At 40.6% G+C, this 26,172-nt stretch overlaps 1 protein-coding gene across 3 annotated transcripts in view; it reads right to left on the minus strand.

The window, feature by feature from the left end:
- The window catches only part of epas1b (endothelial PAS domain protein 1b), a 123,503-nt gene that overhangs the window by 26,823 nt on the left and 70,508 nt on the right, over window positions 1–26,172 (minus strand). For 2 of the 3 annotated variants that reach the window (XM_081616070.1, XM_081616071.1), the window contains exons 5-7: window positions 23,222–23,337; window positions 22,918–23,120; window positions 8,396–8,461 (exon numbers count right to left, since the gene is read on the minus strand). In XM_081616070.1, coding sequence (XP_081472196.1) covers window positions 8,396–8,461; window positions 22,918–23,120; window positions 23,222–23,337 — 385 coding nt within the window. The remainder of the gene's footprint in view (window positions 1–8,395; window positions 8,462–22,917; window positions 23,121–23,221; window positions 23,338–26,172) is intronic. The other variant, XM_081616072.1, reaches the window with a different exon arrangement.

Genomic DNA, 26,172 nt, shown 5'->3' on the forward strand with positions numbered 1-26,172 from the left:
TAAAGTGGAGTGTTCTTTTGAAAATAAAGTGTTTTTTTGGGGAGGGGGGCAGGATGTGCTTGCATTATTATGTCATTACATCAGTTTAAAATGGTCATCAAACAATATTATCATTTATCGCAATAATTTGAGACAATTAATCGTCCAGCAAAATTTGTTATTGTGACAGGCCTAACCCTTTGACATTACTAAATATGTGGCTTTCGTACCTGAGTTCCAAGAGACAGAAATTGACTTGTACTTTTCTGCTTTTGAGTGGATAGCGCAGGCTTTACAGTGGCCACCTGATGTTTGGTCACTACGTTTACAGTGGAAAATCCATGGTAAAGCTCAAGAGCTCTTAGCCGCCCTCCCTCTTAAGTATGAGGTGGTTAAAGCTGCCATTTTGAAAGATGATGAGCTTGTTCCTGAGGCTTACCAGCAAAAATGTAGGTCTTTTAAGTAAAGCCCCACTCAGACCTATGTAGAGTTTGCCAGGAAGAAGGGAACTCTCTTTGACTGACGGTGTGCTTCAAGTAAGGTAAATTTTAACTCTCTGAGAACTAGTTCTACTAGAGGAGTTCACAAATTGTCTAACTGAGCATGTTGTTGTACATCTGAATGAGCAAAAGGTAAACTCTATGTCTTCTGCTGCTGTTAGTAGATGAATATGTTCTTACATATAAGTCTTCCTTTCAGTCTTGTGCTCATTGAAAGTGTAACTGCTAAAACAGTTGCGGAACAATCCAGGTTAACGCCACAAAAAGATCACAAAGAATGTTTCTATTGTCTCAAAACAAGTTATCTTATTGCTAACTGTTAGGCTTTGAAATGAAAATAAAATAATTCTTTACAGACCAAACCAAAAGGTGTGGGTTTAATTAAGAACAAAACTCATATCCTAGAAAAAGCTGAACTTGACTGTACCCCTGGATCATGTTTTGAACCCTTCTGTTGGATGGGTTAGTTTCATTTTCTGGAATGCCTAATGATCAGTCTCCAGTTCGTATTCTGCGTGATACTGGATCCTCACAATCTGTTATCTTGGCAAACTCCTGGCAAAGTCCTTACCTTTCTCTGAGCTGTCTGCTTGTGGCTACAGTGTTGTACTGCAAGGAGTTATGGTACATTTGCGACCAAAACAGATTTCTGGCACTTTTCCTGTTTCCGTTAGCAATTAAGGGCATTTCCTTTCTGCTAGGTAATTATATTGCTGGTGGTAAGGTAACTTCAGCACTGGAAACCTCCTGCTCTCTTCCCAAAGAGGAAGAGCCAACATCTTGTAGGCTACTTCTTGTGTTCTCACTACTTCTTGTGTTCTCACTCAAGCTCAAAAGTTAAAGAGAACCTCAGCAACTGCTGTTGACTTCTGACAATTTACTTATGTCAAGTCTTTTCAGAGGAGGAAAACCCATAAAGTTTAAAAACCTGGACAGGTTTAAAAACCAATGAAAGCCAGTACTGCCATAGCTGTCGCATCTCTCAGATACACTCTTAGAAATGGCTGTAAATTTACAGCGGAATTCCAGCAGTAACATTCTGTTATTCCAAAAGGATAGGATAGGTAGGATACCGCCAATTTGTGATAACAGAAGAAGACATCAATCAAGACTGACGACTGGCAGTAAACTACCGCAATGTAATTGTACAATACAGTTTTTTTCCTAGGCAAGAAAGACATTTTACATGTATTTTCATCTTAGAGAGCCAGCATTTAAAGTCAATATTAAACGGAAAGAAAAAATACTTTCCATAATAAATCTTTTAGGGAATGAATCAAAATCTACAGAGCATAATCAAAAGTGTTAGATTACCAGTGTTGGTGTAGTATGATAAAAATACAATGTTAATTAAAGCTGCAGGCAGCATTGGAGGCCCTTGCAGCGAAGCGTGCCGAAGGCCTATTGGCAACTGCGGGGGTTCCAGCACCGCCATGCTCTCGCCACTGCCAACGCTCTCCAGCACTTCCCACAGCTGTCCGCCAGGCGACACACACTTACATCTTCCGCAGCGCTCCCTGACACAAGCGCAGTCGATCTGAATTGCAATTTCAAGCTACTGGGCTGTTTAGAGGCTAACAAAGGTCAAGCCTTACAAGTTTACTGTTAATAAGATGAGGCATGTATGATTTAGAGCAGTCTTTCTTCCAACACAAAGAAAAGCTGCTTTAACTGCAGTAATACTCCCTTCCAACAGGTGACTTCTTTTTGGAAGTGGGCGTGGCTAAGGTGATGTCACCAATTGACCAATTGAATGTGATGAGCTCTGCTCTGTGACTATACCAATGAAGTTTGATGCAGCTGGGAGCTTTTATGGGGAAGTTATTCTATCTTGATGTTTCAGGGCAAATGGCCAGATTTGAGGCTTGGCCACGCCCACATGTTTTGACATAGGAATATTCCTTTGATAACTTTTGACCCTCAGTGCCTCAATATTCTGCTGACTGAGTTTGAAAGCCTGGATCTCAAAAGCTGTAGGATGAGTTCGCTCAGATACGTCAATAAAATTGACAAAAAATGATAAAAAATGGCCGACTTCCTGTTTAGTTGAGACCATGACTCCAAGAGACTTTTTTGTAGGTCCTGACAAAATACACATGTGTACCAAGTTTTAAAATTGTGGGTCAAAGCATGGCTGGAGACAGATTTTTAAAAATATTCTAGGGGGTGCTGTGGAGGAATTAGGCCACGCGCACCTAATGGATGGCATTCCTGTCGGGGGGTGGACAAGGATCGATCTCTGTGAGTTTGGTGCAGCTGGGAACTAATAAGGGCAAGTTATTCCACCTTGATGTTTCATGGAGAATGGCCAGATTTGAGGCTTGGCCATGCCCACATAGGAAAATTCCTTTGATAACTTTTGACCCTCAATGCCTCCAGTCTGTGCTTGACTGAGTTTGAAGCCTGGATCTTGAAAGCTCTAGGACAAGTTCGCTCAGATACGACATCAATAAAATAGACAGAAGGGTGACTTTGATCCAAAATGACCGACTTCCTGTTGGGTTTGGACCATGGCTCCAAGAGACTTTTTTGTAGGTCCTGACAAGTTACATATGTGTACCAAGTTTCATAATTCTGAGACAAAGCATGGCTGGGGGGTGATTTTTAAAAAATATTATAGGAGGTGCTGTGAAGGAATTAGGCCACGCCCACCAAATATTGCACTGGATTCCCATCGGGGGGTGGACAAGGATCAATCTCTGTGAGTTTGGTGCAATCTCTGGAGTTTGGTGCATGCGTGTTGAAACCAGGGGTGAAAGTAGGGGGGTACGGTACGCAGTGGCAGAGCTAGAGTTTTAAAGTTGGGGGGACAAAGGGCGGCCAGGACTACCTCTGAGGGGGCAAAATTTTAAATGTGTGTGTGCACATATATATATATATATATATATATATATATATATATATCCTCGTGACTACCAGTAGTTCATTTTTGTCCTCTGTAGAGGACATTTCTAAACTAGAATATCTCCCACCCCCTGCATTCTACTGAATTAATTCCTTTTTTATCTGGAGAGGACATTTAGGGCTTTCCATGATGCCACATGTGAAGGGGTGGGACTGTTGTACTTACGTTTTTCTCATTCATAAAAATGACATTCATCAGTAGAAGCACATTTTATGGGGAGAGACAAAGTAAGTGCATAAAACTTTTTATTGTGCAAATTTTGATTTAAAATTTTGTTGGCATATTCTAAATAAGTCTCTTAGCAACATATTAAAACATTCTATTAATTATTTTGACTGTATTTTATCGTAGTATTTAAAATTTGAAAAATCGTCCTCTGTAGAGGACATTTGTAATTATTTTTCTGTTTCTTCTGTATCCATCGACCCATCAATCCATCCATTCATCCATCCATTCGCCCATCCATTCATCCATCCATCCACCCATCCATTCATTCATCCCTCCACCCACCTATCTACTCATTCATCCATCCTCCCCCCAACCCATCTGTCCACCCACCCATCCATCCACTCATTCATACATCCATCCACCCACTCACTGATCCATCCTCCCACCAATCCATCCACCAACCCATCCATCCATCCATCCTCCCACCAACCCATCTGTCCACCCATCCATCCATTTTCTGTACACCATTGTCTCTTAGTGGGGTTGGGAGGGTTGCTGGTGCCTATCTCCAGCTAACGTACCGGGCAAGAGGCGGGGTTCACCCTGGACAGGTCGCCAATCTGTCGCAGGGCAACACAGAGGCAAACAACCATGCACACTCACACCTAGGGAGAATTTGGAGAGGCCAATTAACCTGACAGTCATGTTTTTCATGTGTGGGAGGAAACTGGAGAACCGGGAGAAAACCCACCATACACAGGGAGAACATGCAAACTCCATGCAGAAAGACCCCGGGCCGGGAATCGAACCCAAAACCTTCTTGATAGGCAACAGTGCTCAGTTTTGTAAATGTGAAATTCACTCTTAAGTTGATGTTTGGAAATTTTCTTTGGGAGAAAACTGGTTGCCATCAAGATTCAATTTCAAATGTATGTGGTTCCGATGTCCACTGTAGTGGACACATCGTATTTCAAAAATAAAAACTTTTTTTCCCCAAAAAATATTTTCAGTATTCCAATTACCTTATAAAGATTGTGAAATTTAAACAAAATGGTGATTGGACAATATTTTTTTTTCCTGGTAGTCAGGGAAAAAAAATTATATAATTAAAAAAAAATAACCTAACTGAATATTTGGTTATTTTTTAAGCCCCTCTGTCATTTGACATGTTATAATTAACACCTTTGACTGGCGCACATGGAGACATGATAGACTTTACGCTAAGAGTTCATCGCAGAGGCAACTAAAATCTATCAAATAAAAGATCCTTTCTGAATATCATCTCATGGACACTGAACTAAATGCGTGTTGAAGAGTTATGGACACCTTGGTTAGGAAGCTCTGTTTTTACAGGTAAAAATAGTCCGGGTCGGACCAGAATTATTTGCCTGATGGTGGCTCGGGCTTCTAATTAGTTTACATTTAATGAGTTTGGAGCCCACAGAGAAAACCTAAAGAGAATGTGATCTACTTATTGTAGTTTAAGTAGAGGAATAACAACTGACTGTTGAGAGAGGAAAGAAATTAAAGTGCAGATCCGTTAAGCAGAAACAAGCGCAGTGCGCTGGGCAATAAATGCGCATAAATGCTCCACGGTTACGCTCCAATTAATCACACATAAGATGACAAACGCCAAATATACAATATATAGTTACACTGCTTACGTTAATGGTGTTTTAAAAACAAAACCAGTAAAAACTTAACTGAGTTAATATGTTAGATTCCCCTCCTCACCCTCGTCTTGATAAGAACAGAGAGCAGTCCGCTGGTTTCTGTCCAGAATGTGATCAAGCGCACAGCTGACACTTGGTGCGAGACAGTTTCAACTTTACGCACAGAGAACATCGTGGAGCTCATTATTAATCATACTAAGAACAATATCTGTCAGAGAATCATCTCTGATCTGGACGCTTTAACGGACCAGAGGCTTTGCAGCTGATCCGCTTCTGCGGATCAGCTGAGGGAAGTCAGTGCGGGATCAGGAAACGATCAGAGTTCTGTCGTCTTCTAATCACGTCATTTCATGCAATGTTACCTGATTTCAAAAACGTTCTCGCAGAGAAATAATAAATGTTTCGTTTGATGGCTACAAATTGGAAATAAAATTATTTTTTTCTTTGACGGACAACAAAAAAACTCTAGCGCAACCTCTGCTCCAAACTACGAACATTGTCGACCCCTCTTCGGTTTTTTTCTCTTTTTTACGGAGGATCAATAAATAACTTATTGGTGTTTTACCATCACCACCAGGTATGAAGTGCTTTAGCCTTTGAGTTGCACCACAGCGCAGCATAACTGAAATACCCAGGAGAACAATTTCAGCTTGTTTTTATGAATATAAAGGAGGCTGGTATCGCGCCTGATAAAAATCTATTTATTCATGTCATCACATGGACTTATATAAAGTTTTATACATTTTCTTTTCATATATTTATTATTGTTTTTCTTCTTTAGATATTAGGTTGACTTAGAATGATTCCAAATAATGTGCAGGAATAACCTGGTGCTGTTAGATGTCAATCATCTTGGGGAGCCACTGGGGGCAATCAGATGACATGGGGGGCACTAGCCCCCCTGGCCCCCCCTCTGGCTCCGCCACTGATGGTACGGTACTGCGTACCCCTAAAAGATTTAGTGGGGGTACGCAGTACCTGCAAGAGAAAGGAGCGGCTGTCGGCTGTAAAAACTCAATGGGTTCACTGTGCAGCCGTGAGTGCACCCAGTAATTAGCCATGACTGATTAGTTTTTCAAGAACAATCTAAAACACTACTTAATCAGTTAAATATTTTTTTTCCCATTTCATATTGTTTCTGAACTGTTCGTGCTTTGCTAGAGCAGGGGCGCAATATGTCGATCGCGGAAGGTTTTGAGTCAATCATAAGTGAAACTGAACGTGGCAAGGATGCTGAGACCAGCACGTTCTCCTCTGACTCGCTTAAAACGTTGGTAACTTTATTAAAGAACAACAACAAAATCAACAAAACATGCTCAGATTAATGACCCAACAACAATAATTATCTCAGTAATTATTGTTTCAACAAGGTGTTCCGCAATTCTGTGCGTTTCAGTTCCATGCCACAATAACTAGCAGAGCAGGAGTTCAAAATTAACGAATCAACCACCGCTGTGTTCAGGGAGCGCTTATTAATGATCGCAAAATAAATATTATAAGGAAGGTTAAACTTTATTAGACTTTAAGCTTGGTTTTGTATTTTAGTTCTCCCAGCCTAAGTTAGATCAGCGAATGCAACACAGCTCTGGAGGCAAGGCTAGTATCGCGAGATTGGGTGTTCATGTTGTTGTTGTTCATTGCTCTCACTGCCCGGACATTGCTAAATTCTGTCTGTGCCAGAGCTAGAGGCCGGAAACCACACAGTTCTTGTGTTGAAACAGCTCAGTTACCATTGTAACTCATTGTTGCTGGAAGAAGTAAAGCTGATGCAAGAGACCCTTCTGTTTTGTTTTGCATCTTCACTACCCACACACTTCCATCACACCAGAAACCAAAAGCACGACAACTGGTGTCACAAGTGGGATCATCTACCACAGTGGTCCCCAACCCCCAGTCCGTGGACCGGTACCGGTCCGTGGACCAATTGGTACTGGGCCGTGCAAGAAATAGTGAAATATTTCCGTTTTATGTATTATTTGAGTCTGGAGGATCTTTTATTTTGAAAATCCTTTAACCGGATTCTCTCGGTTACTTGAGCGCCAATACTGAGGCCACAAGCAGCAAAATGAGTAAGAAACAGATCAGATGTCTTTGGAAAGTTTCTTTGCAAAGGGGAAAAGGCCCAGAGAAGAGACAAGAGAATGGATTTATCCCGGACCGGTAGGTGAGTCCCACACTACAAGCCCGCTCTGCGTAACATGCGCGACTGGCTGCTAATGAGGCAATGAAGCTTCAAATTGCTTCGCCACGTAGAGACCAAGCAGGCTGTGGATATAAGCAACACCTTGGGTGTTATTGTCTCCCATCATCACTCCCGGATGGGACCGTCTCGTTGCAAAGAAACAAGCTCAGGGCTCCGTTAGTCATTATCGTGAGTTAAAGTTTTCACAAAAGTAAAATGTTCGTTTTTGTGGTGCATCTGTATCTTATTTTGAAGGGATATGTAAACGTTACCATAGCGACCAGAGTCAGAGCGTTTGGGCAGTGGTCGAAAGGAGATGAGTAGAGCTTGAGTCTTAAGTCTGGTTTAGACAGAAAGATTTAAGAATTGTCGGCCGTTTCTCCAAACCTCTGTGACCACAGAGCTGATAAAAGTACAACAGGTTCGATCGGTTCATGTGTCCAAGGCAGGAGCAACATGAACCGATTCCAGTCACGGACATCCCGATTCCAGAGGATAATCCAGTATACACCAAACATTGCGGGAATTTAGAATAACCAAACACGGATGACAATGTAGAAGCAATAGTGATAGTTTGTGGAGTCATTTTAAGAGATAAAAGATGTAACAAAAAGAAAAGGCGGTGGGTAAAAGACGACGGGAGCAGCCGCTCTATTTGCTGCACTATGATTTGGAGGTGAATATGTTTTTTCATAGTTAACATTTTTAACTGAATAAACATAATAATGACCTTTAGATTTAATAATAAACATTTCCACATATCTCCGATATCCACCGGACTCAGTTGCGCGATATGTCAGCTGTTTGGGATTCCCCTCTGTTCTTACATCACCGCGCTTTTTGATTGGCTTCCTGTCACATTCAGCAGGTCGTATTCTCGTTCCCAGACATGAAAAACCCCACAGGTTGCGATAAAACTCCAAGACAACCCAAATTTAGCAGGAACACCAACAAGTGAAGATCCTTGTTAGCACTGTGGGAAACCTACAGCTCCAGGTTGCCAATTTCCAGTCCAAAAGCGTAGGATCCCAAAACTCCAAGGCAGCCCAAAGCTCTGTAACAGAGAGAAAACAAAATTACCAGCACATGCAACCCAGCAGAGGGCGCTCTCAAACTCCAAGTCCAAATCGTGGAACAACTGGCCCGTGTTTTAAGTGTGGAGAGACAGGACATTTTAGGAAGGACTGCATTAGGGCTCCCAGTTCTGTGACTACAAGAAACTATGGTGACAAGTAAATAGACAACCGGCTGCAGTCAGATGGAACCATGGCCTCAGATTTCCAACTACAAGGCAGACAGGTTGCACTAAAAAGAGGGGTGGGAGTCTGCAAATTCTTCTGACCCTAAATGGCATCCCAACGCAAGCCGTAACTGATACTGGAGCTCAGACAACTGTGATATCAGAGGAGCAGTATCAGTGAATCCTGAACTGTAACCCTGCACCCGCAGATCTACATCATACCTACCTACTAAATGCAGAAGTTGGAGATGGCATGAAAGCTAAACGTGGACTTAAAGTGACCTTCCAGATTAGGTCCAAATCCATAGACTGGAAAGTGCATGTAGCCCCTGTAAGAGATTCTGTCTTTCTTCAATTGGATCTGATGAAGGCCCATGATGTTGTCATCTATACCCAAGGCAAATTTTTCATTGGGTGCCTAGAGTAACTCTGGAAAAAACCTCAATCATCCCAGTCAAATCTGAATGAGTCATGTGGGGTGAAGTGGAGGACCCACAGTCAGGGGTTACAGAGTTATTGGAACCCTTGAACATTACAAACCATGTAACCTCTGGAACTGTTGTTGTCACCATGAAGCCAAAGATGCCGATCAGAGTGTGCAATTTTTCAACTAGGCGAGTGGCTCTACATAGAGCAGTATGTCTTGGACTCCTAGTTGAAGTTTATCCTCTACCCCCAATTGCACTAAAACCAAATGCAATGCCTAACCATCCAGAAGGGACTGCACCATCACTGGTGGTTGGGAGAGTAGTAACAATCTCTGATATTCCGGAGCACCTCCAAAGTTTGGTGGCTACCATAAGTGAGGCCCTCAGTCGGGAACAGAAACAACGGTTCATTCAGCTGCTCCTCACGTACCAATCCATCTTTGCTAAAAGTGACTCTGACCTTGGCTACTTATCCGCCGTTACAGACAATAATTGACACCGGGTCTGCCAGACCTGTGCGTCAACCTGTGAGAAGAACCCCTCTTGGATTTCAAGGTGAGGAAGAAGCACATCTTAAAAATATGCTGGCAGAAGGTGTAATCACACCATCAGCATCTGAGTGGGCCTCCCCAGTGGTCCTAGTTCGAAAAAAGGATGGAGGAGTAATGTGATGCATAGATTACCTCTGTCTGAACAATCTAACAATCAAGGATGCTTATCCATTACCCCAGATTGAATAATGTCTTGATGTTGTGGGTGGAGTCACAATGTTCTCTACACTTGACCTTCAATCTGGCTGTTGGCAGATTGCAGTGGATAGTAAAGATCGAGAGAAGACGGCATTCATCACCAAATGGGGAATACACTCGAATGCCATTTGGACTATGCAACGCTCCAAGTACATTTCAGAGAGCAATGGAGCTCGTTCTCGGGGGGCCTTCAGTGTGAAACTCTTCTCATCTACCTGAATGATGTCATTGTCATCGGAAATGGAGTAGACCAAAGTTTGGACTGGCTCGAGCAGGTTTTTCAGAGGTTCCAAAGCTATGGATTAAAGCTTAAACCATCAAAATGTATTCTGCTGTAGGAAGAAGTTCTCTTTTTGGGTCACATTGTGAGTGGCAAAGGAATCAGTCGAAACCCAGCCCTCATCAAGGATGTACAGCAGTGGAACTCCCCCAATAACTTGCAAGAGCTACAAACCTTTCTTGGGCTGTGTAACTATTACCGGAAGTTTGTACCCAATTTTGCGGAGCTGGCAAGCCCCCTCCATGCTCTTCTCAGAAAGGGAACAGTGTTCCTATGGGCTGGTGAGCAACAGTCTGCATTTACATGGCTCAAAGAGAAACTGACCAATGCACCAGTGTTGGGATACCCCCAAGCTGATGGGAAGTTCATTCTGGATACGGATGCCTCAAACAGCAGTGTCGGTGCTGTGTTGTCACATGTACAATGGGGAGAGGAACGAGTTCTGAGTTATGCTAGTAGCCATCTTTCACCACCTCAGCAGAGGTATTGTGTCACTCGCTGTGAATTACTTGTTCATTTCACATGGCATTTTCGCCACTATCTACTAGGTAGAAAGTTTCTACTTAGGACAGACCATGGCAGTCTCACCTGGCTTTTTAGGTTCAAATGTCCTGAAGGACAACTAGCTCGCTGGCTTGAAGGATTAAGCCAGTACAACTTTCAAATTGAACATCGAGCTGGAAAACAACATGGTAATGCAGATGCAATGTCGAGGATGCCAGGAGAAAAGGTGGAGTACTGTGACTGTTACCAGGCAGGGATTAACTTGTCACATCTGCCATGTAAAGGGTGCATGTACTGCCAAAAAATTCACATTCAGTGGGCCAAGTTTGAAGATGACGTGGATGATGTTATGCCTCCAGCTGTAAGGTACATCCAGCCCAGAAGCAGCACCAATGATGGATCGCACACATTAGGAGATCAACCATCTGTGTCCCTACCAGAATGGCCAGAAGTCAATTGGCTTGAATCATTTGGCCCTGAGCAACTGGCAACACTCCATAAAACAGACCATGTTCCCACTGCTCTTTATAAATGAAAAAAAAACAAGGACACTTCTACCAAAAATGAAGTGGGACTGGAGAGCCCTGCAGTGAGAAAGTTCTGGCTCTGTTGGCCTCAAGTTACACTGAGACAAGAAGTGCTCTATTATTCCTGGGAGAGAATTGGACACCAGCATCCAAACTTGCTGATATTAGTCCCCTCGTCCATGCAGAAGGAAGTCCTGGAATCATGCCATAACCCTCCAACACACACACACCCCCACCCCCCCGGGCCACAGCAAACTTTTCCAAGTCTTGACCGGTCCGCGGTAATAAAAAGGTTGGGGACCACTGCTGTAGCATATGTAAGATCACAGGCCTGGCAAAGAGAGCAAAACTGCAAAGGTACCAAGTTGGAGCAACTCTGGACTGTCTACATCTTGACATTCCCCATGTCCAGCACTGGGAACAAATACATTCTTGTTATTATTGACCAGTTCAACGAACGACTGGAAGGAAGCTAGTCTACGACTTTATTGCCAGGTTTGGAGCTCCGCACGAGCTACACACAGATCAAGGCTGTAATTTTGATAGTTCCCTGTATTGGAATGTATGCAAGTTCCAGCAGATCACTAAGGCCAGGACTACCCCTTACCATCCTTCCTCCAATGGACAAGTAGAATGGTTCAATAGGACCTTATTGAAAATGCTTGAATGTTATGTGAACCAGGACCAAAAGAACTGGGACAAACAGCTGCCACTACTCACAGTAGCTTATCGCAGCTCATGACACGCAGTGACAGGGTTCACACCCAATAGGCTTATGTTTGGCAGGGAAGTTCACCAACCACAAGACATTCAGTCTGGCACTGCAAAACTCAAGGTCGATGCACAGGAATCTGCAGATTTCCTCTACAATCTGGAAGAAAGCTTAAAAGAAACACATGACCTGGCAAGAGACCAACTCCGCACTGCACAAGAGCGGCAGAAAAAGGTCCATGACCTGGGTCAAAGAACACTTCTACAGTGTAGGAGACCTGGTGTTTGTCAAAGATGATGCAAAAAAAGGGTTAAGCCCTAAGCTTCAGAAACGATGGAAAGGCCCGTTAATCATTGCAGCTCGCCATGGTCCTGTACTGTCTGAATTACAAGGTCCCAAGCGCAGCACAGTGAAGCACCACGATCGTCTCAAGTCATATGACAGTGACGTGATATCAGTCTGGGTTTTACGTCAAAGAAACAGACTGCTGGAGAATTGCCAAGGCCAAGAATTCCAATCAAATGAAGAGGATGTTCCGCTGGTTCGCATACTACCACTGCCAGAAGATCAGGATAAAGACCTCCAGCCCAAGGATCCAGGATGCCAGCCAAATGGAAGACAACAGAATCCAAACACATCAGAAAAGACTGTTAAAACATCTAGTGGTCATCTAGTCAATAGACCACAGAGATTTAGGCACTAGTTAAGTTAGTGAGTTAGTTAAATGTTACAATTAGAGAATTTAAATGATTTGGGTTGTGTTTTATTGCCCTTATACCATACACTTTTCAGTAGTTACCGTATTTTCCGCACTATAAGGCGCACCGGATTATAAGGCGCACCTTCAATGAATGGCCCATTTTGAAACTTTTTTCATATATAAGGCCTTCATATATAAGGACTTATATATGAAAAAAGGCGCATAGAATAGACGCTACAGTTTGGGTTGCCTTACTCTATTATTACACATCCACATTTGGAAAGAAGAGGTCCCTGAGTACTTTATATAGTAGGCTGCCCCAGCTATTGTTTCACTCACGGTGTTGCGATATTGTGCCCAACTGCTTTCTGGGTAACACAGATCAACCGACACGCTGCCGTCGCAGTCTCTGTCTCTCTTCCCCAGACCCTCCACCCCCCTGGCTTTAAATTTATTATCAAACTTTATAAACAAACCAGCGTTCTGACAACTATCCCAGCATGCACCGCGCACTTCTTCTACAGGGGAAAATGAAGTCGGCGGCTGCTTACCGTAGTTGCTAGACCTGTTGTGGCTCAATATTGGTCCATATATAAGGCGCACTGGATTATAAGGCGCACTGTCGGCTTTTGAGGAAATTGAAGGTTTTTAGGTGCGCCTTAAAGTGCGGAAAATACGGTAAGTTATTATAACTACTACGTCTTTCCCAATTTTGGTTGTGTAACCTGTACTGAAGGGACTCAGTATTCCTAAAAGGGGGGGGTAGTGTAAGGAAGGTTAAACTTTATTAGACTTTAAGCTTGGTTTTGTATTTTAGTTCTCCGAGCCTAAGTTAGATCAGCGAATGCAACACAGCTCTGGAGGCAAGGCTAGTATCGTGAGATTGGGTATTCATGTTGTCGTTGGCCATTGCTCTCACTGCTCACTGCCCGGACATTGCTAAATGCCATCTGTGCCAGAGCTAGAGGCCGGAAACCACACAGTTCTTGCGTTGAAACAGCTCAGTTGCCATTGTAACTCATTGTTGCTGGAATAAGTAAAGTTCATGCAAGAGACCCTTCTTTTTTGTCGTGTATCTTCACTACCCACACGCCTCCATCGCACCGGAAACCAAAAGCATGACAATATCAAGCCTGCAAACCTAATATCGTAATGGACTAATATTATGTTTTTAACGTAATCGCTGGTCGGCTTGTCAACGGGTGTGCTCAAAAGACAAAGAGAGACTGAGAGTAAAAAGGTTTAGTTGATCACCTGTTCGGGTTGTTTTACCTTTGTTTACCTTTGTCTTGGCGCATCACAGCCGCTGTAGTTTCTGAACATTCAATAAATGACAAACTTGGACTGATTATCTCGTTCGTCTATGAGTATCACATCATTCAAAACAAACATCAAACACGGTAAATGTTTCATTAAGTATTTAACAAACAAATGGCTTCTACCGCGATAATTATGTGAAATTAAATTAATTGTTTAATATTAAAAATTGTTTGGTGCTGTCAGGCTCAGAGTCTGAGTCTTTTCTTTTATCAAACACATTTTTTGCCTCTTATTTAGTGGAAATATTGATGTTGATTAGACTTTCTCCAAAATGATAACATTTTTCAACCTTTATAACTCCACTGTTGAAAATGAGGAGCTAATATTAGCAAATGACATTGAAATAAAATCCAGTCCAACATCTGGTTTGAGGTGATTCCTCTGGAAAAATATCCCAACTTCAGAAGATGTGCTTTTAACTTAACAGAGCTCTGTGGTTCCTCCTATCAGTATGAGAGTCAGGGTGAGGCGGCGCCATGTTAGGAAGACGAAGTGGAAGCTGCAGGATCTTCAGAACAAACAGGTCATGATGCTAGGCCTACTGATTATCCCTGTCTGGACACAGGATCAATATAACCAGTCTAAAAGCTAAAATGAACAGTTACATGCCAGACATGGAAAACTGGGATGACTCCATGTCATGATGTTCAGAATTGGCTTGGCTTGGCTTGGCTTCTCAAGGTGTCAACATTGAAGCCAGTGGGCTGAGGGAAATACAGCTTCATTTTGTAGCAATTCAAGAGCTACCCAGCTTTTATCGCTTCGCAAAAAAATTAATCAGCACAGAAACTGATTCATTATATATATATATACATATATATATATATACATATATATATATACTTATATATATATAATTTTTTGTCATAGTACCTCCAAGAATTTAAAACTACTTTCACCCCTGGCTGAAACATGTGGAATCTAGAGCCAAACATATGGCAGCAGCATGACCTCTGCCTTCGCTGCGCCACCATGGCCACACCCTCCACTGAAAACTCTTGGTGCTTTAAAGCAAGTGAGACCAACTTGTTATCAGTCATCTTACACAAGATCATCTTGATTAGATCAAGAGAGCCAAAGCTGGATCTTTCCAAGTAAAAAAAGACACTTCCTGTTCTGAGGGGACGGGGCTTAGGTGAGGTCAAACGATGACAACATAGGATCGTCAGGCATCCAACCAGGATCCCTCATACCAAGATTGGTGCCAATTAACCTTTTTATTAGAAGGTTATAGCGCTTCGTTTGTTTAGTCGAGTACACCACGTTCGCCGCTCTGCTCTGAACATATACAAAAAGTCAATTTTATTGATAACTCTTCAAACCCAATGCCTTTACTGCATTCTGACTAAGAATGAAGCCGATCGGTTGAAAACTCGAGGAGTTCGTTAAAGTTCAACATGAGTAAAAGTGAAAAATGGCCAAAATTTGACTTTTGACCCAAAATGGCCGCCTCTCTGCGCATTTAGAGGGTACCTCCAAGAAACTTTTTTCTTGATTTGGGGAGCTCTACCTACGTACCGATTTTCAGATCTCTACGACCTACGGTTTTCCCAAACTCACGTTAGGGGGCGCTGTATTAGCTTTGATCTATGTGATCAAAGCTAAGCCAAAATGTTTTTGTCTCTATAAATAATAATGATAATAAATAATGACATATTGGCTGCCTCTTTTTTTCAGTCAGTACGTCAGTTGGTGACTGAAGTTTGTTATGATGACTTCAACACATTTCTTCTGACAGGTTGGCAGAAGAAATGTTGTCCAGAATGTTTCTATAAGCTGACTAATTTCTATAATGCCTAATGTCTGAGCTGTGTTCATGGTAATTATTTCTGACATTTTTATGGTTTATGTTGTAGGTGGTGTAAAATGCTCTCCAGGGTAAACCGGGTGGACAAAGTATTTTGGTTAGTTTTGCTCACACTTCTCTTTAAAATGTTTATTTATTATCCTAATGTGTCTGCTATTTATCCTGTTGTTCCTCCAGGCTGGGAAAACCAGACATTCTTCTGTTGGTTCATGTGCTTCGTCCTACATCCAAAGGCCACAAGAAGAACCCAAAACAGCTCGTGTCAAACTGTGGACCATGTTGTCAGATTTGTTCCGATATGTGATTATTCTAATGATCCTACTTCTTTGTAGAAGCACTTTCTCATTGGGTTTGTTTGCTGTCTGAATGTAGCTGTACTGCTAAATATATTTAATAATTTTTATTATTTGTCTTTTTGTCATTATGTCAAAGATGCAAGCCAGTGTTGAAGCCTTTCTCATTGGTGTGGAACCAGGACAGCCCTTCCTCCTGCGTTTTTGGAAACAAGAGCAGCGCCAAAGACACTTCACCATCAGTGATCACAAGATCATCCAAGGTAGCTTTTAATGGTACTTTGCACCTTCAGTGCACAACTTCTGTACATTAATCCAGCCTACAGTTTTCAACATTGATGTGACTTGCACGGCAATTGAGGAGTTTAAAATTCTTGCTTTTACTTTACCTGGCAGAGTAGACATTCTTTATGATGATCATTTTACATACTTACCAATAAAATGATTTCTTTTATGTTTCAATTAAGGACTTGGTTTATTACAGCTTACATCCATTATTGTTGCACTACTGCCATCTACTGGATCCTAATATCTATACCTCAAATTCTCATAATGATCACAGTATTATTTAAAAAACTGTTAAATAGCATTTTCCCTCAATGCTATTTAACTGATCAACAATATTCTCAAATTTCAATTCCCTATTAAAACCTAATTCCGTTTTAATGGGCACGTTTTTTTATTTCCAATTTTAACTTCCAATGATTCACTTTCTAATGGTCTCGCTAAGGTGTCTTGTACCAAAACTAACCATCAGCCAAACTCCTTTCACACGATTCAGGATTAATTAGTTCTTCCTTTATTTCTATGTAGAATGGAGTGAAACTGTCAAAACACAAACAACTCAGGATGAGCTCATAGCAGCTTACAAAAGTGTTTTACATTCAGATACATACATTAGAAGTACAACTGATACAACAGCTACCTCAGAATGCTATGAGCTGCAATGCTACATAATGACCTAAGAAATTTTAGTAGCCTGCTAGTTAGCAATGATGTAGCACATAATCAAATCGCCCACAGGTATTTCCAAAACTAATTCAATAAACAAGTAACTTTTTTGTCATATGTTAAATAAAGGCTCGTTTTGAAGTATAAGCTGCTACTTACAGGCATTGCTTTGAAGAACTCGACCTGGAATGCGGCGTTCATAACAGACACGTGTGTTCATCTGCTCTACCAATAGCAAAAAAACGTACTGATTAAATAACATAAAAGTCAAGCAGTTCCCTAAAAGTCCAACAGATGGCAGCAATACGCCATGCAAAACAAAACACCCACAGTTTACAGGACAGACTTCCTGCTAAAGAGCCCCCTGGTGGCTGAAGAAAAATTCACATATAAACCAGAAAATACAATACATGAAAAAAAATCTGAACGCTCTCTGGTATTGTTCAGGGGGCTGGACCAAATGTGGAGGCGGGCCGGATCCGGCCCGTAGTTTGGGGACCCCTGTTCTACACCTTCAACACCCAATATCAACATGAGGCAGCCAAGACTGGAGTTCATTCAACAGTAAAACCATTCCTATAAATTTTTTTTACAATGAGCAAATTACAATGACATGTTTTTAAAGTTTTAAAGCAAGTTATGCTTAACATTTGACAAAAGTGGTGATGTTTTCTCTTTACGTAATTAAAAACAGCTTTATTTATATATTATACCAGCTGTCTTCAGAATGCCACACTATTTATATTCTGAGGAATTTTCCCATATTTGATTGTGTTTTTTAGACGCTTTATTGGGATTGACCCAGAAAGGAGCACAAAAGCCGGTCATGGGAAGATGGAATCCAAAAAGACAGGAAAGACCATTCAAAAGAAAAAGCAAGACAGTAAATGTGCAGGTTTCTACCCTCATCAAAAACCTGATGGACTTTGAGTGGCATCTGTTAAGAAAAATACATTTGAAATAAGCTAGTTGTAAAAACTTAACCATATGTTCAATATTAGATAAAATTAATGGTGTTTCAAAATAAGGAAATTCACTTCAAATTATATCCATGGTTCAATTAGAGTAATCTCTTATGTAGGATATTTTTATTGAAACATTATACACTAAGTTGAATTAAAAATAACTTGGATTTAACAGCTGGTGTAAAACAATCTGGTCCTGCCAGCAGCGTAGAGCTTCCTCTCGGGACAGGGTCATAAAAAACATCTGTCTTCATTCAAAAGAAAACACTTCTTTGATCTTAGAAACAGGTTTTTACTGGAACATAGTTAACTACATTTAAAATGAACTTAGCTAAGGACACTCCCCTAATTTGAATACAGCAGAGAAGGGAAACACGCCCTCCCTTTAAAAGTATGGAACCCAGAACTTAGCTTTCAGATCGCTACGGGATTTTTCCGTGACGCTATCTCCGGGGAACAGTGCGGCGGTGAAATGGTTCCCCGTAACATTTTGTCGTGGTGTTCTGTCAGTTTCATTATTTGTTTGTCAAATAAATGTTGTTTATGTTTTGGACTTGGAGAAACGTTTTGTCTTGTCTTTATGGTTCAGCTGATACAATGATGACTTAAATGAATCCGGGCAGAAGAGAAAATAAAACGAGTCAAAAGATTTTTAATTATTCCTCTTCTTATAAATTAACTAATCTCATTCAGGTTAGTTGTTGTCCTTTTGTTGTCTTTTCTTTGAAATATTTCTGTTTCCATATCATTTAGGATCTAAATTATATTGTCTTGTCTTTTTCCATGTTGGATGGTGCCTTCATCTGCATCTAATAAAGTAAGTGTCACTTGAACTCTTGAAAACCATTAATAGTTAACATTTTAAAACCCAGTTGATTCTAGAATTCCACATTATTTCAGCCATGTTGAATTTTATATTTTGGAAGTCCTTTTTCTTTGATTTGTTTAGTGATACCCACAGCATGGATATTTGTTTAAGAACTGTGTTTTATGTTCTTAAGATTGTAGAAATTAATGAGTTAAACCCAGTTTGTCGCTGTAAACTGAAAGTCTTCAATTTTTATTCCAGTGTTAGTGAAACTATATATTGACTTTGAAGGCCTATTTTTTACCAGTTCTCTGAGGAATGGTTATGTGTTATTCGTTTTGAATGTTTGAATATACTGGATGTATATCTGGTTTGAGGTCTTTAAATAAAAAATTTGTTCTGAAGGTTACTTATCGCATCCTCTTTTGTGTTATGAAGTTCTGATTATCAGATTATGTATTTTAGAACCGCACCAATTTTAACACTTCTAAGAAGCCTACACTGGGTTGGGCATTAATGTTCTATCGTAAAACTAAGAGTGTATTTTAAAAGGTAGCATTATAGTTTTCTTTGCAGTAGCTTACTCATAAAGTGAATGCAGTAGTAAAAGTACATTTACTGTAAAAATACTGGAACTTACAGACACCAGTATTTGAAGGTATATTTACTTTCAGCACTGTATTTTACGGTGACTGACAGGTACAAACAACCAGCAAACACGAGACACACAGACACACACATGCAACAAAAAAGAAATGCAAACAAAAAAATGCTGAAAACAGAAGTGATCCCGACCACTAGGGGGAGTCGAACAAAGAACAGCTGTGTCCGAAGACAGGTTTTGCATCCTTGGGTCCTCGACGACCTGTAGAGAGAAACTGTAGCTTTCAGCTAGCTGCTTAGCCTCTACCTTGGCGTTATGTTGCTTAGCAACCATGACAATGTGAATCACAGAGCGGCGAAGGAAGAAAAACGGACCCAAGTCTGCAGACATCTCCAAAAACGTTGGAGCAATATTGCAAATAGGTGATGCACTGATGAACAGAGCAGAAATGTGCGATTTATATATCTACATTCATGCCTGCAAACATTGTATAAATCATGTTGTATCACAGCTGCTAAGCAACATAACGCTGAGGTGGAGGCTAGGCAGCTAGCTGAAGGCTACAGATTCTCTCTGCAATGCTCTCTGCCTTTGCAGGACCCCTCTTCCATAGACCAGGTCGTTTCTCAAGCCCATGAAAGAATAAGCTTGAAAGGATGCAGACCCTGTGAATGAGGACACAAAGTTCTAGTGGTCTGGAACACTTATTTTTATATATTCTTTTGCATCTCTTTTTTGTTTGCATCTTTTTTTTGTTGTATTTGTTTTTCTCGTGTTTGCTGAGCGTTTGCACCTGTTGACCACCATAGTATTTTAACGATTCTGTATTTTAGTTCTGCTGGGGTCCATATGGTTGTGTGTATTTGTTATAAGTTGCATTGTGAACATTGTGTGTAGAGTGTTATGGGCTTCCCCTGTCTGACTGCTGACTCCCACTCACATGTGATAGACCTGTCACAACCATCCTCGGACTTGAGCAACAAAACACTATCACAAAGTGTCATTCTATATACTTACAAAGATCAATTTATAAAAATCACTTTGTTACTAAATATATGTGCCTAAGACAGGATTATGTTCTTACGTGTTTAATGTCACTTCTGTTTACAGACATCACTGGACAGCTTCTCAACATCGGGCATGTAAGATGTAACTTTAATCTTGATGCAGCAGCTAATGTAGCGCCTTCCCTGGAAATGTCTTTCCACATTACTGTATTTTTCGGATGATGTAGGGTGGTGTTCCAGGACCTGGACACCTTTGCAGTCATATGACTGCCCATGGGAAGGGTTAGGCAGGCACGTGCAGAGGGGAGGACTCAGGGGGCTTGAGCACCTACCCCTTTTGCTTCTTGCCTCCAAGTGCCCTTTTGGTAAATTTTTTTTTTGGGGTATTTCCTAAGCGCTCTTCTGACACATAACATGTACTAAAATTATTTGGTTTTGTGTCGGGGTTTTTAGTCCTCCGGTCACCTTGTTACCTTTGACCTTTTGCCCGTGACGCACAACGCAATTGCCTCTTGCACAGTGAGATAAGGCGGCTAACTGGAGCTCAACATAGCGAACGTTCCAGATTACAGAACTGTTTTTGGTGATTTAAAAAAAAAGTTTTTGGTGAATAATTAGCGAATAAAGTGGAGTAGACATGCTACTTGTCAGATGATGGGAAACGTTGAACGTTGTATCGTTTCTGCTTCAGCACGGAGTAGCGGTTTAACCAGAGAGGTAATGACATACAACAGACACAGACAGGCCTCTGCGTCTGCCTTTCTCTGAAGAACTACTGAGTGGGAGGAGACAGCCAGGTGAGGAAAAACCATTATCTATCGATTCAGTATTTTTATCATACAGACATTAGGCTGTTGTTGTGCTATTAGCTAGCTGCTAGCTATCGATTTTGCTAGCAAAGCAAGATAACTAAAAAGCTTCTTCCCTGTAGCATTAATAATAGCAGTCATTCTTCAGTATTGCTTATGCAATAGGGGGCACATCATCCTTCCAAAACCCATCAACTCCATAATGGATATATGTCTTCTAATGTCCTTTGCTGCAAAACGTTGAATGTTGTATTGTTTCTGCTTCATTTCTAAAGGAATAGCGGTTTAAGCAGAGAGGTATTTATTCTAGAGGCATTTATTGTAGCATTAGGTAAATGTATCTTGAAGGAGAATAGCACTTAAAAATCCAACAAGAATATTCATTTGGAATTAAAAATAACTCACCCTGAACTACCATGATAGATATAATATATGTAATAAAAGTGTGTCATTAATGAAGGGGAAAAAATTCAATCCAGACTTCAAGTAAGTTTGGTTCACAGAATATGAAGTTTATTTTTTTCCCCAATTATTCAATGGAAAAAAAAACTAACCTCAGTTAAGTAAAATAAAATTCTAATAACTTTTGGAATTGTAATGATTTATTTTTTTAAAACAAAACATTTTGTTTAAAAAACCTTTGTAAATTAAATAACTAATTTTTGTCTCGTGAACTTAGTTATTTGCCAAACAAACGTATTTGCACACATCAGAAATTTTTTGTTGCGATTTTAGGCCCTGCCCCCGACGTCATGTGAGAATCACAAGCAAAACTTTGAGTCAAAAAAAATGTCAGGCAAATAAGTTTGCTTTGCAGATAAATTTTTCACTTCATGAGACAAAAATGTGTGATTTTAATTTTAGAACAAGTTTTTTTTTTTAAGCAAACCTTGGTAGGCTTTTCTCATGGTAACATGCATTAACAATTTGCTTTTTTTGTTTTTCCTGCAGTTCCACATTATAGTTTGATGTAGCTTTGCTTCCCATCTTCATCTTCAAGTGTAGCAAAAAGGCAGCTCTTTTTTATAGATTACAGTACACTAAAAGGTTGCACTGTGCCCTTGTTTATATTTTTAATAGTGTTTTCATTAAGAAATGTTGTTTGTTTTCCTTAGCTCTAGTGACCATCAAGAAAATAGTTTTGAACTTGTAAGTTGTAAATAACGCAAAGTTGAAATGTGACGCACTGGAAGTTTCTCTCCAAGACTGATCCGGACATCTGAGATGACTGCTTGGTACGCCAAGAGAAATGCCGATTTCGACGTGTTATGGGATCAACAAACAAAGAGCGACAGTGAAAGTTTTCCAGCAGTTAGGGTCAACCTAACACACTGGATTGCAACAGCAACAAAAGCTAGATATTTTTCAACTTTCTTGTGTTTTGCAGCTTAGCCTGCATGTGCGCATCTATGCATACAAACTCGAAACTTCACATGTATGAATTTCACCAGTCACTTGACTGAAAGAGGGCAAGCAGTTGTCACTCATTGCACAAGTTCCATAGAAAATGAATGGAGAGGGAGCGATGTCTCATCCAGTAGAACCCATTGGTTTGTTACACAAGCTATCGTCCACATGCAGGTAGCTGGTTGTGAAGTCACTCTGAATTTTAAGTACCCAAAAAGTTTTCAGCCTAAAAAGAGTTACGAACTCTTGCAAGTAAAAAGAGGTTTTATACAGTCAACTACACACTGGAAACACTTCAGTCCTGCAGTTGGTAGAGGTATTTAAGGATTCTTATTTTGGTGTCGGCTCAGAAAAACACACATGATGAGCGGCGTTACTGCTATAGTGGTGCCTGCTTACTTTTCATCACAGTAGCTGAACTTCATGTCCATGCTGTGTCGGCTCAGGAACGTCCTGCTGTCCAGCGGCGCATCGATGTTGGACGGGTGCGGGATGGGTTCGCACATCAGGACGGCGCAGGTGAGCGGAGGCTCCTTGTAGCTGCAGAGAACCCGCGATGGGCAGCTGTCGTACATCTTAAGTTGGCCGGTGCAGTGCAGCACCTGGAGAGGATGGGAATATAAGAACATTTAGCCTCCTGCGGCTTTTACGATGGAATCGGTTTGAATGCCAGTCTATTGTCTCATGTCCATCCAAGACTTACTTTCCAGCTTGCTGACTTGAGGTTTACGGTGCGTCCTCTGTTGGTCACTGTGCATTTCATCCTCATGAAGAAGTCTCGCTCTGTGCTCTGGTCTTTGCCTTTTTTACGGAAGCTCCCTAGAAAACAGAAGAGTAATAATTTAAGGTGAACCGAGATTTCACAGAATCTCATCCTAGAACAGATCTAATTCTGATAATAGCTAAATGATGGCCATAATAACCCAACACCAAGGGTTTCAACACCTATTTTTAAAATGGTACATTTGATTCTGAAGCATCTGTGTCACAAAAACCAAGTGGTAGGATTTTACATAAACATATTACAAACACAAACCCTTATCAGGATTTTCTGACACACCAACCCAAAGCAGAAAATTATGAAGTGGAACAAAAACGACGTATTTGCAAACAATCTGTTAAAAAAAAAATCTAAAGTGAGACATGCTATTTGTTCAGACACCTCAAAATAAAATCGAGTGCAACCAATATTGTCCCCCTGTAAGTGTCTGAAGAGGTTTGAATTTTACTGTGGCAATGTTGATATCAGTAATGGAGGATCAGAATCGATTCAGACTTGTAGAGAAAGACCAGATTTCAGTCGCTCCAGTCTCTTTTCTGCTACAGCAAACATTTTAAAATGCTTTCCTTCTGCACAGCTTTATATTTATAGAAATATCAAAGGAGAGAGGTAGGACTTATCTGTATGGTCTAATCTGTCTCTGTTGTCCTTCTAGTTCTTTAGTTTGTGGAATAAAAACGTCTTGTTACAGTTCAGACTTTATATGTACCTGTTCTAAAAAAAGTACAACAAAAAAAGTTATACGTTTTAAATGAAGATGTACGACGGCTGGACTGTGATGAAAGTTGATGGTTTTCCAAAGTACTATGAGCCTGTGCAGATTGCTGATCATTCCATCATGATGATTTATTAGGCAGTTTGAGGAGTCAAAGCCATGTCACGTGGCTTCGGTTTCCAGTTTTAGTTGTTGTGAGCTGAGATTTCTTCAGAATCCCTGTCTCTACACAACAGTGCCTGGTGTCCAGGTCTGGACTACTGGCCAAACACAACTTCACAAAGTATAAATTTAAAAACAAAAAGTAAATACAAGTTGTATATTTTTCCTGCAACAGCTGATATGACTCACTATTGACAACTGAAACTAGATTTATGACAAAACTTTGGAGGGTTTCTTAATTTTGTTTCCTTTGGGCATACAAACATGAAGCTTTAAGGCAGGGGTCCCCAAACTTATTCCTGTGAGGGCCACATAACTTTTCCCTTCTCTGGTGGGGGGGGGGTCAGTTTGTAACAGAATAAGTGTGACGTTTGCAGGAGTGCCTAAATGTAAAAAATTATTGTTTTCCAGAAAGCACAATCAAATAACCCTCTCTGGGTTCTTCACAGAAAAAAATCCAGGAAGGATTATAGTCCGTATTTTCTGAACTATGAGCCGCACCGGACTATAAGCCACAACCCCAATGTTTTTTTTGTTTTTTTTTTTAAACCAGTAAACATGCACATATAAGAGGCAGATATCTCTGCCGCTCCAGGTTTTCCACAACGATGCAGTAGCAGCAGAGGGGGGCTGCTGCTACTGCTCTTTTTCTCCGGTTGAAAAAGAAAAATTTGCCAAGTTGCTGAACTGATTACGGTAGTTTCCGAATGGTAACTGTAACAGTAAAAGTGCTGATCCTTCGTGTCTGCTACTAGCAAGTGCTAAATGAAAATGGGTATCATCTTCTTCTTATTCTTGAGATCTCAACGGCAGCTTGCATCCATTATTGTTGCACTACTGGATCCTAATATATATACCTCAAATTCTCATAATGATCCTAGTATTTAAAAAAAACGAAAAATCTTCTTTTTCCCCTCAATGCTATTTAACTGATCAACAATATTCTCAAATTTCAATTCCCTATTAAAACCTAATTCTGTTTTAATGGGCGCTTTTTTCTTTTATTTCCAATTTTGACTTCCAATGATTAACTTCTTGCTAAAAAGCCCCCTGGAGGTTGACGAAAAATTCACATATAAGCGGCTTATAGTCCGGAAAATACGGTATATGAAAAAAATCTAAATGCTCTCTGGTATTGTTCAGGGGGTCGGACCAAATGTGGAGGTGGGCCGGATCCGGCCCGCAGGCCGTAGTTTGGGGACCACTGCTTTAAGGGATACCAAACAATTTTAAATTTTTCTTATTCTATTAAAACTATGATTGTCATACATAAATATACAATGCATGGATTTTCAGAATTGATGATCATCTAAATGCCAGTTTTAGCGGTTAAATTCAACCTTTCTCTGTTTTTAATAGAAAAAATAGGTGCGTGTGGGGGCGGAGAGTGTAGGAATTATTCAAGCATGGAGGAACTAAACCCCAGCTCAGACCTGAAACAGAGCAAAACTGATTCTAATCATGTTTTATTTTTAGAACAGGTCATTTGAAATTATTCAAAAACAGTTTTGCCCATAGCACCATACATGCAAAATGCCAGATTTACAGTACAGAAATGGTAGTGCAGCTTGAAATTAATTTTAAATCAGATTCAATGGAAAGGTAAAAAGCTAAAAGCATTGCTCCTGCTGTTCAAAAGGCACTGAAAATCTCCCAAAATACACAACCAGTCCAAATTATTTGATATTTACTGTACATCAACACAGACAAAGCCAAAAAGAAATCTCAAGGGACTCCAATATATTTTACCAAAACTATTCAAATGTGTCATATTTCACTGTGTTTAGTCTGATTATTTCAAGTTGAGCTTTAATTCCTGAGAACAAGTCTGAGTCTGTTTACTTTCAGAGGTAATCGCTTCAACTTTGTAAAGAAATACTTTAAATCCATGTCTTGCTAAAAAACATTTACACTGTGGTACCAGTCTCTGACATTTCTGAAAAAAACCCACGTCTGCTTGATGTGCCTGGAATAGAAACCGAGAGATGCCTCCTTT

Source organism: Poecilia reticulata, chromosome 15 (genome assembly GCF_904066995.2).
Source record: "Poecilia reticulata chromosome 15, P_reticulata-male-v2, whole genome shotgun sequence".
Taxonomy (NCBI): domain Eukaryota; kingdom Metazoa; phylum Chordata; class Actinopteri; order Cyprinodontiformes; family Poeciliidae; genus Poecilia; species Poecilia reticulata.